Raw genomic sequence first — 12,245 nt, forward strand, 5'->3', positions numbered from 1 at the left:
ACTGACAGCAGTGACAACACACAGACATGTTTGTGGGGAGGAATTCATTGGCATAACGAATACATTGGGGAGTTGCTGTGATTTCATTGTTTGCAGGAGAGACATTTTGAGAGCTGTCATAGAGCAGTGGTTCTCAAACTTTTTCATGTCAAGGACCCCCAAATTGACGACTTATTAGCCTGCGGACCCCCATTTCAAAAGATATGCCAGGGACCCCAATAAGAGAAGGTTTTTATGGCTCTCTAGTAGTGATTCTCAACCATTTTAATTTCAAGGACCCCCAGTTTGACATGCATTAGGGCTACAGACCCCCATTTAATGGCATTTCTATCACTTGGACCGCAATTTCTATTGTAAAATCTATGTCAATGTAACTCTGAGAGTGTACAAATGGAACCAAATGGAACGGGTCCATTTGGTTCCATTTGTACACTCTCAGAGTTACAGACCCATAAGGGTCCATTTGGTGACTAATCTATCATTTAGCTGGGGACCCCCTGGAACTCCCTCAAGGACCCCTGGGGGTCCTCGGACCCCACTTTGAGAACCAATGTCATAGAGGACAAAATAAACATTAAGCGCCCACACGGTCGCACGCACAAGTGTAAAAGTCTGATAGAGTACAAGTGCACACAGCCATGCTCATATCTGACAGTGACGCGTGATTTGGGAAATAACCAGAACTTTGGGCAAACCCCACCTCCGGAGAGCCACCGGGATGCAAACCGCGCCCCCCCCCCCCCCCCCGACTGTCTCCATTGGCTGTTTGTTTCCGCAATGTTTATCTGATGATCTGCTGACGATATATCCAATGAGTTTATAAATAGATGCAGACGGCCAAACTGTTGCTGTTAAAATATGATAGTCTGTTATAGGTTAATATGAATAATTGCTTCTCTGCTGGCTTTATCATAGTATTAGATTTTAATAATGCATAGGCTAATTGAATGGCCTCCCCCGCCCCCCCCCCCCCCCGCCCCTCTGCTGAGGAAACAGCAATGAATAATATATTAACATTCTCTCGATATATTCCATATATCACCTATATCACTATCACAGGGGTGCGGGGGTTAACAGAGCTGCTCCTGCAGCCGTAATCATCTCCTCATTCCACTCCAAACATATCTTAACTCATTCAGTGCCACAACCAAAATTCATTGTAAAAAAAAGTGCTTAGGAGCCGAGATACAGCCTTTTTCAGTAAGAAGTTAAACAAGAAGTGAATGGAGCAGAACATTTTCAAATCATCATATCTTGGGTTCTGAACATTTTTTTCCAAAAAAAAAAAAAGAATATATATATAACTGTCTCACCCCGTATCTAACTGTCTCACCCCGTATCTAACTGTCTCACCCCGTCTCACCCCGTATCCAACTGTCTCACCCCGTATCTAACTGTCTCACCCCGTATCTAACTGTCTCACCCCGTATCTAACTGTCTCGCCCCGTATCTAACTGTCTCGCCCCGTATCCAACTGTCTCACCCCGTATCTAACTGTCTCACCCCGTATCTAACTGTCTCACCCCGTATCTAACTGTCTCACCCCGTATCTAACTGTCTCGCCCCGTATCTAACTGTCTCGCCCCGTATCTAACTGTCTCGCCCCGTATCTAACTGTCTCACCCCGTATCCAACTGTCTCACCCCGTATCCAACTGTCTCGCCCCGTATCGAACTGTCTCACCCCGTATCTAACTGTCTCGCCCCGTATCCAACTGTCTCCCCCGTATCCAACTGTCTCACCCCGTATCCAACTGTCTCGCCCCGTATCGAACTGTCTCACCCCGTATATAACTGTCTCACCCCGTATCTAACTGTCTCGCCCCGTATCTAACTGTCTCACCCCGTATCTAACTGTCTCACCCCGTATCTAACTGTCTCACCCCGTATCTAACTGTCTCACCCCGTATCTAACTGTCTCACCCCGTATCCAACTGTCTCGCCCCGTATCGAACTGTCTCACCCCGTATATAACTGTCTCACCCCGTATCTAACTGTCTCACCCCGTATCTAACTGTCTCACCCCGTATCTAACTGTCTCACCCCGTATCCAACTGTCTCGCCCCGTATCTAACTGTCTCGCCCCGTATCTAACTGTCTCACCCCGTATCTAACTGTCTCGCCCCGTATCTAACTGTCTCGCCCCGTATCTAACTGTCTCACCCCGTATCTAACTGTCTCACCCCGTATCTAACTGTCTCACCCCGTATCTAACTGTCTCACCCCGTATCTAACTGTCTCACCCCGTATCTAACTGTCTCGCCCCGTATCTAACTGTCTCACCCCGTATCTAACTGTCTCACCCCGTATCTAACTGTCTCACCCCGTATCTAACTGTCTCACCCCGTATCTAACTGTCTCGCCCCGTATCTAACTGTCTCACCCCGTATCTAACTGTCTCGCCCCGTATCTAACTGTCTCGCCCCGTATCTAACTGTCTCGCCCCGTATCTAACTGTCTCGCCCCGTATCTAACTGTCTCACCCCGTATCTAACTGTCTCACCCCGTATCTAACTGTCTCACCCCGTATCTAACTGTCTCGCCCCGTATCTAACTGTCTCACCCCGTATCTAACTGTCTCGCCCCGTATCTAACTGTCTCGCCCCGTATCTAACTGTCTCACCCCGTATCTAACTGTCTCACCCCGTATCTAACTGTCTCACCCCGTATCTAACTGTCTCGCCCCGTATCTAACTGTCTCACCCCGTATCTAACTGTCTCGCCCCGTATCTAACTGTCTCGCCCCGTATCTAACTGTCTCGCCCCGTATCTAACTGTCTCGCCCCGTATCTAACTGTCTCGCCCCGTATCTAACTGTCTCGCCCCGTATCTAACTGTCTCGCCCCGTATCTAACTGTCTCGCCCCGTATCTAACTGTCTCGCCCCGTATCTAACTGTCTCACCCCGTATCTAACTGTCTCGCCCCGTATCTAACTGTCTCGCCCCGTATCTAACTGTCTCGCCCCGTATCTAACTGTCTCACCCCGTATCTAACTGTCTCGCCCCGTATCTAACTGTCTCACCCCGTATCTAACTGTCTCGCCCCGTATCTAACTGTCTCACCCCGTATCTAACTGTCTCGCCCCGTATCTAACTGTCTCACCCCGTATCTAACTGTCTCACCCCGTATCTAACTGTCTCGCCCCGTATCTAACTGTCTCGCCCCGTATCTAACTGTCTCACCCCGTATCTCTGAGCCACCACGTCATCCAGGCTGCGCTGCTCTCTCTCCGCCTGCTCGCTCATCCGCTGGTAGCTCTTCCTCAGCCAGCTGAGACCGCCGTCATCTACCAGCCCCGCTAGAGAAAGAGAGAGAGAGAGAGAGAGAGAGAGAGAGATAAAGACCTATATAGTAATGTGATTCTGGTACCATTTTCATACTTGACCGAGAGATTCAGTTTGCCCGGCTCCCATCTATTTCGCTACTTTCAGATAAGACACTTTCGACAAAGACTATTTCCAAATTTCCCAAACCAGCCCATTCACTCGGCAATTGACTCTATAATCTCTTTGAACCCCAACACAAAGGGCTTCATTTCAATGATATATAACCAATTAAATTCAATAAACCCAGAAACTCTGACCCGTCTTAACCCATTAAGACCAGGAACGCATCTGTGTAACTTTTTCATTTGAGCTAAAAAGCATTATTTTACACATTGGCTATTCAAAAATAGCAGATATACAAGCTTGTAGATCTGCTATTTCTTTTAAATCGCGAAAATGTGTGCAAATCTTTGAACATATATTTTTTAAAGCAAACATTTTTAACTCAAATCTTGCTTCTGTGGGGTCCCTGGAAGACAATATTTTGAGATGGGGGGTCCGTGGCCAAATACATATCATTTTGCTGTCCTTGACATGAAAAAGTTTGAGAACCACTGACATAGAAACAAGTTCAATAGACATTTGGAACCTCAGGCCTTAATGGGTTGTTAAGATAGCCTGGGAGCAAGACCTGGGGGTGGAACTGGCTGACGCGACATGGGAGACTGCTTTGAGACTAGTCCACAACTCCTCAATTTGTGCTAGACATAGCCTTATACAATGCAAGATTATTCATCGTGTTCACTGCACTAATGCGAGACTAGCAAAGATATTTCCAGGTATTACTGATGATGAGTGCAACCGATGCAGACAACCCTCTGCTGATCATATGTTTTGGTCATGCCCTCGGGTTACTGGACTTCTGGACAGATATATTTAAATCCTATTCCGACATATCAGGGGTAGCCATCCGACCCAACACTTTAACTATTTGGTGTTCTCCCTGGGACTAACATCCCTCTACACCTTAAGAGAATACTCTATTTTAGAGAGAGAAAAGGAACGGAGTGAATCTGAATTAAATAATAGTATATAATAGTAATATTAACAGCCATTAACCCATTAAAACCGGGAACGCATCCGTGTCATTTCAAATTTCTTTGGCTATTTATGCGCACATGATCTGGCAACCCGGGAGGCAGTTCTTTCCATAGCTGGGCAGCCCCGTAACCATGGCGACATTCTTTTACACAAAAACACGCTAATAAACTACTGACATTTGGTGAAATCGAGAAACGGGCTTCGCAGTTCCATGCACATGTAATGGTCAATGGCTGTGTGCAATTTCAGATCAATTGCTCCAGCCACTGAGGAGAAACAGGCAGAACACATTTTGGCCTCACCGCGCACTACACCACTACACGGATTGAATGGGTTAATAGATGAATTCATATGGAAGCTGACAAGCACAGCATGTGAGTCAGCTGTCCTCTACATGTACAAGAACAGATGTTGTTTGAGTGTGTGTGTGTGTGTGTGTGTGTGTGTGTGTGTGTGTGTGTGTGTGTGTGTGTGTGTGTGTGTGTGTGTGTGTGTGTGTGTGTGTGCGTGCGTGCGTGCGTGCGTGCGCTCTTTCTGAAACGATGTGACCGAGACGCACATGAAAACACATCAGAGAGAGAATATTGACCAGAACAAAGCCCACAGGTCGCTCTGGTTTGGGGGAGGTCACCCCGACCTCACCAGTGACATCATGACTACTATGACACGGTCACAACGCTGGGTTTTTTTCATGTTACGGGGCGGACATGTAGGGACAGTGGACTGGACTCTCTAAAGACCGTGGTTCTCAAAGTGGGGTTTCCGGGGACCCCCACAGGTCCCTGAGAGGGTTTCAGGAGGTCCCTACAGCAAACCTGATATTTCAACGGCTAGAGCACTGGTTCTCAAACTTTTCCGTGCCAAGGACCCCCAAACTGATATTGTATTTGGCTACGGAACCCTTATCTGATAAGGTTTTGGGCCGGGGACCCCAGAAGAGAAGATTAGTGTTAAATAATGGGGCGTGGGGCAGGTTATGAAAAAACCTGGCCCCGCGCATCACTAGTGGCTCAAATGGAAGACGGCCAGACTGAGTCCGCTGAGACTCGGCTATTTTTTAAAAAACTGTTAGGATTTAGATAGATAGTTTTTAAGGTCTTAATGGGTTAATTCAAACTGCTGTTTGTGTCATGAGTACATTTCCACAGAACGTGAACAGTACGCGGCGATGAATCGACGTGATTTATTTCACCGCGATTACCACGGATAAAAGCATCAACCTGTAAGAATGAGGCTTTTTGTGTTATCCTTTTTATATGCGTTTACCTTGCTTACTGTAAGTTGCTCTGGATAAGAGCATCTGCTAAATGCCTAAAGTGTAAATTATAGATACAGTAGGCATAGTTAGTTAAGTTATAGTGCCTGGTGTGGAAGGGCTCTTTAAGCCCTAGTCTATACACGAATCCACGGAGCGCTGCCCTGTAGGTGGCGCCGCCATTGCTGCGGTGTCAGACTCGATCAGCTGCTGCTGCACGGTGTCAGTCAGCTGCAGTCACTTGACTGCTCACGTTACTCTTTTACCTGCTTTTTGCTAACTTTTACTAACACTAACTTTACAAAGATGTACAGAAAATCGGGATGAACCTGTGTAGTTTATGGCTGCTCCAACAGCCAAGCGGGTAAAGAGTAACGTGAACGGACGGACAGAACCGCAGCAGCAGCTGACTGAGTTTGACACCGCAGCAATGGCGGCGCCACCTACAGGGCAGCGCTCCGTGGATTTGTGTATACACTTTGTTGTTCGCCAAAGATTTGCAGATCTACAAGCTCACGACACAAGGCATGCCATTTCTTTTTATTTCCTTTTCTGTCCTTTTCTTTTTTTCCGCCTATAAAGAAATGCCCAAAATAGGGACGCCGGGTGAAAGCTGTTGTTTTAAGCCTGTGATGATGGGGTCTGACTGTTTGGAGAGACAGACTTGTTGTTTTCCCAGAAACTGACGAATACCAGGGAGGTAATGAGGTCACCGTTATGGGACCCCCACCGCCATGAATCCCTAGAGATATGTGGGATGAGGTTTCACCTATTTATGTCTGGTGTAAGACCACACACACACACACACACACACACACACACACACACACACACACACACACACACACACACACACACACACACACACACACACACACACACACACACACACACACACACACACACACACACACACACACACACACACAGCTAACCTCAAAGAGTTCAAAACATGAATAACACGCACACACACACACACACACACACACACACACACACACACACACACACACACACACACACACTAGACAGTGACACGTTTTGCATGCATGTACAAACACACACACACAGAGCGAGTGTAGGAGACATTTTACTGAGGATGGGAGACAGTTGACGGGGGAGAGTTTAATTGGGGTGAACAGGGGGTTCCCTTCAGTGTTGCCATGTCTGCTTATTATAGGTGACTTTAGGCTTGTTTTTCTGTAAAGTCGCTGGTAATTACTGGTGGTTGGGGGTTTTTGGGCTTATTTTTAAAGTGCAGTTGCTTATTTGGGATTCCTTCCAAATGTATTGATTATTCTTTACACCAGTGGTTCTCAAACATTTTCATGTCAAGGCCCCCCAAATTAATATGTATTTGTCCGTGGACCCCCCCATCTGAATGGACCCACATACCAGATGTTATAGTCTTTTGGGGTATTATGAGGAAAACCTTGATTTATAGAAGCTGAAAAAGAATACAAGACATCAAATATGATTTCTATTTCCTTTAGTTGAGCTGTGAAGTGACTGCAAATCTGTCTGTCTGTCTGTAATGACTCCCTGTTTCATCAACACAGGACAATAGAACTTCGCTAACTTCATCTTTGACATATATGCTGGAATTTGGTGGTCAAAGGTCAAGCCATGCATCTCGACTACGTACACCTCTAAGCTGACCTTGTTTCTGATTTATTTCGTTGTTCTGAAGCCTGATTTACACTTGGTCATATGAAAGCGTATTAAGTTAACCACTTAACCCATTGAGACCTGAAGCCGATTCTACATGTCTCCTAAATCCCAACAGTATTCTGAAAAACGTATGTTTCTATATCAGTGGTGCTCAATCTTTTTCATGTCAAGGACCCCCAATATTATATGTATTTGGCCACGGACCCCCATCAAAATATATTGTTCCAGGGACCCCCAGAAGCAAAGAAATTGAAAAATGTTCGCTTTAAAAATATATATATTCAAAGATTTGCACACATTTTCACGATTTAAAAAAAATAGCAGATGTACAAGCTCATAGCGCGGCACTCGGTGCCGCGCTATGAGCTTGTACATCTGCTATTTTTGAATAGCCAAAAGTGTAAAATAATGCTTTTTAGCTCATATCTAAAAATGACACAGTTCCAAGTCTTAATGGGTTAAACCCAATACTTGACTGGTCTTCATCAGGGGGTCCGGAACTCCTAAGGGGTCCTCGGAGTTACTACAGGGGGGCCTCCCTCCACTTTTTTTGTGTGCTTGGACCTTTGCATTTATTTTTACATTAACCACCTTAGCATTCCTATTCCCCTATGGGGGGAACGTTTGCAGAAAATAGCGATTTTCGGCAAAGATCAGTATCTATGAAGTATATGAAGCCATCTATGAAAAGAAAAAAGTTTACTCTGCAACACAATTTTATACAAAATGTAGTGGGGGGTCCCTGCTTCATCTCTCTCCAAGAGTTCCTTGGCCTGAACATTTTTGAAGACCCCTGCTATACTTAATTCAATCAATCCATCGTCATTTGTGGATCATTGTGAACAAAAATATTCTATGATGTTTCAAAGGTTAGTGAAAACGCTCGGAATCGCTGGCAAGGGCGGCTAATAGACGATGTTTTAACTCTGGCAGTCAATGGGTTAATGGGTTAAACCTGAGCCAAATGGTGAGCATCGTGTCAGACTCATCCGATGGGAGAAAAACACAGTTTTTGTTTTGAATCTAAAAAGATAAAAGGCATGTAAAAGAGGAGAAAAGGGAACAGGGAGAGAGAGAGAGAGAGAGCTGTAGTGTCAGGGGAGTGTGGGAATGAGACCGAATTTCTCGGAAAACAACAATCTTGTGTCCAGAGGGGGTTTGGAGGATGATAACGGGGTTAGGGAGATCAAGGGAACAGCGCTAGTTAAATTAATGTCAATTCCCTCTTGTGGTCGACGGGTTTGGCTGACTGACTCTTTGAGTTGTTTCCCAAACTGTGGGTCGGGACCCATCTGTGGATCGCAGACCTATTTTTATGGGTCACGAGTAGATATCCCTTTTTTTAAAAGGGATATCTAGGTTTTTTTAATTAAAAAAAAAAAAATCCTGGACGATTTTTTGTTTTTCAAATGAACTTCATACATTTCAAAATGAATCAAAGAAATTCCATATATTAAAAAATCCACAAATGTTTAGAAAGTCGTGAAAATAGCAGATCTACAAGGTTGCGAAGCATTGTGAGCTTTTCAGTAGTGTGAGTCCCGTGAAGTTTAGGAACCACTGGCTTAAGACTTCGGAAGTGATTCTATATATTATTAATTCTTGAATCTTTAGATAGTATATTGCTTTGACTGATCCTGGGTTTACCTGTGATCCTAGATCACTGAGGCACTACACCGTCTCTCTGCCTTTGACGTGTGTGTTTACCTTGCTTATTGCAAGTCGCTCTGGATAAAGAGCGCAGGCTGCTAAATGCCTAAATGGTAGTAAATTATAAACTGAAAGCATCGGCCACTGTGTTGTGACAACACTTAACCCCAGCATGTTAATGGGCTCTCCAAGGGCGCGCAGAAGAATGTTTAGGCTTTTATTAAGGAAATGAGCAATTATCTGAATGTGCGGACGGTGTGTGAGAAATGGAAAACAGGATGCTCAATATAACAGCCACTTGAATAATATTAGCGAAGCCACAGCCTTTAGTCATGTTAATTTAACAACCTGCATTCTGAGACACACACACACACACACACACACACACACACACACACACACACACACGCACACACACACACACACACACACACACACACACAGAAACCAATGGAAATATCGTCGCTGTTGGGTGGAAACCTCATATGGACAACGGTACGTTTTCAGGAAATGGGGAAAAATAACCTGCGTTCCTATGGATCCAATGAAGTTATTATTTAGTCACAGGCTACACTTCTTGTAAAACCCACAGAAAAACTTAACCACTTTCACCTTTTTTTTTTGTGTGACACTATTAGTATGACAAAGTAGGGCATTCCTCTCTGAAAAAAACATACTAAGTTGAAATATGGAGATCTGAGGTTTCTACCCGAGATATTCATGATTTAAATGACAACGTTCAGTGATGAATGCTGATGTGAATGAATGGGATAATAGGATTCCAATTCAGTTCAAGTGACCCTTACCCGTCTTCTCTGTAGTACTGGCCTTCTCCTCCGGGGGCAGGCCAGTCCCTCCATCCTTCCAGAACGGATTCAACTCCAGCTTGTGCAGACCAGCCTTAGAGACAGACACACACACATTGGTATCACTGTGCTTGCAAGTAGGCATGGAATTTCATCATTTTAGGGGCATGGCCAGTTATTTGTCTTTTTGACGCCACTTTCATAGCGCAACTTAAGTGGTCCACACTTTAATTGGACTTAACTAAAAATAAAAAACCTTTTTAACCATAAAAACAACCACATAGAGCATTGGTTCTCAAAGTGGGGTACGGGGACCCCCAGGGGTACTTGGGGGGGTTCCAGGGGGTCCCCAGCTAAATGATGGACAGGAACCAAATGGACCCGTGTGGATCTGTAACTCTGAGAGTTACATTAACATTGATTTTACGATATGAATTGGGGTCCCAGAGATGTAAATGCCATTAAATGGGGGTTCGTAGCCTAATGCATGTCAAACTGGGGGTCCTTGAAATTAAAATGGTTGAGAATCACTGCTAGAGGCGTAAAAAATCTTATCTTATGGGGGTCCCTGGCTTATCTTTTCAAATGGAGGTCCCCGGGCTAATAAGTGTCAATTTGGGGGTCCTTGACATGAAAAAGTTTGAGAACCACTGACATAGAGGACCAGGAAAATTGTCTTCATAACGTCCAGTTCTCAGATTGAACCATATTGTGGGGACATTTGGCCCTCTCAAATAAAGTACACACACACAAACACACACACACACACACACACACACACACACACACACACACACTTTGTCTCTGTCCAGCACCTCACAGTTGGTCATCTTCGGTTGTCCTGGCAACCACCGAGGCGGTAAAATGAGGAAACTGACTTCTGTGACCTTTTCATCAAGTGTGCACACACACACACACACACCATCTCACACACATAAAACACACACACACACACACACACACACACACACACACACACACACACACACACACACACACATAAAACACACACGCGCACAAAGCTGATTTTAAAAGACAATAGAAGGTAAAGATCCAAGGCTTGCTAGTGGTACACACACATACACACTCACATGCACAGCTTTGCACACGCACGTACGCGCACACACACACAGTGTATCAACATGTACCAGCCTCCCCCACTTACTTTTTTTAATATAATAGAATAAAAAAATGTATAGAATACTTTATTACCAACAATTAAAAGCACACTATCACCAAATTAAGAGCCAAAATCGATTCAAAACAAAAAAAGCCGAAGCTTACTTCCATTGTGATCCATTAATATAAAATATAATATCGTCGCTGTCAGGTGAAAACCTCATATGTCCAAAACCGTTACTTTTCAGGATTCAAATTCAAAAACAGCAAAAGTAGCAGATCTACAAGCTGAAAACGCGTCGCTTCGTGCCATGTTTCGAGCTTGTAGATCTGCTACTTTTGATGCTTTTGTGTGACGCTGTAGGATGATCAAGTAGGGCATTCATTTACGAAAAAACACAGAAAGTTAAAATATGGAGACGAGAGGTTTCTGCCCGACAGCAACAATATGATGATAATAGTAATATTACACACTCACACACCTGTTCAATAGCCTGGGCCTTGGCTCTCTCCTCTTCCTTCAGCCGTTCTTTCTCAGCCCTCTTCTCTGTTGTGGACGTTGTTCTCATCGTCAAGAAGTCAAACGTCATCCAATCATCTCTCTATAGGACACAATGATAACACAATGACATGAGGTGTGTGTGTGTGTGTGTGTGTGTGTGTGTGTGTGTGTGTGTGTGTGTGTGTGTGTGTGTGTGTGTGTGTGTGTGTGTGTGTGTGTGTTATTATTTTGCAATTAACCCATTGAGACCTGAAGCCGATTCTACATGTCTCCTAAATCTCAACAGTTTTCTGAAAAACGTATGTTTCTATATCAGTGGTGCTCAAACTTTTTCATGTCAAGGACCCCCAAAATTATATGTATTTGGCCGCGGACCCCCATCAAAATATTTTGTTCCAGGGACCCCCCAGAAGCAAAGATTTGAGTTAAAAATGTTCGCTTTAAAAATATATATAATATATTCAGAAGATTTGCACACATTTTCACGATTTTTCAAAAATAGCAGATCTACAAGCTCATAGCGCGGCACTCGGTGCCGCGCTATGAGCTTGTATATCTGCTATTTTTGAATAGCCCAAAGTGTAAAATAATGCTTTTTAGCTCAAATCTAAAAATGACACAGTTCCAGGTCTTAATGGGTTAAGGGACAGGGATATTGGATAAGGGGGTGGCCGAAATAGTTTGAGAACTACTGAACTAACTAATCAGATTCATGCTTGTGTGTCAAGTCGGCTGGACTATAAAACGCATCATTTACTTGTCTCCCCAAGAAATCCTTACAGAGACTGCAATTAACTCTGCAGCTAGACTGCTAACAAGAACCAGAAGACGTGCGCATATCACCCCAGTCTTGGCTACTTTACATTGGCTCCCTG

The 12,245-nt window shown here is 44.4% G+C and overlaps 1 protein-coding gene across 2 annotated transcripts in view; it reads right to left on the reverse strand.

Moving 5' to 3' along the window:
* Positions 1-12,245, reverse strand: part of cwf19l2 (CWF19 like cell cycle control factor 2) — a 68,299-nt gene that overhangs the window by 43,282 nt on the left and 12,772 nt on the right. For both annotated transcript variants that reach the window (XM_084064086.1, XM_084064085.1), the window contains exons 5-7: positions 11,351-11,470; positions 9,750-9,843; positions 3,183-3,298 (exon numbers count right to left, since the gene is read on the reverse strand). In XM_084064086.1, the coding sequence (XP_083920212.1) occupies positions 3,183-3,298; positions 9,750-9,843; positions 11,351-11,470 (330 nt within the window). The remainder of the gene's footprint in view (positions 1-3,182; positions 3,299-9,749; positions 9,844-11,350; positions 11,471-12,245) is intronic.

The sequence above is a fragment of the Gymnoscopelus microlampas genome, assembly GCF_963454915.1.
Source record: "Gymnoscopelus microlampas genome assembly, chromosome: 8".
NCBI classification, from domain to species: domain Eukaryota; kingdom Metazoa; phylum Chordata; class Actinopteri; order Myctophiformes; family Myctophidae; genus Gymnoscopelus; species Gymnoscopelus microlampas.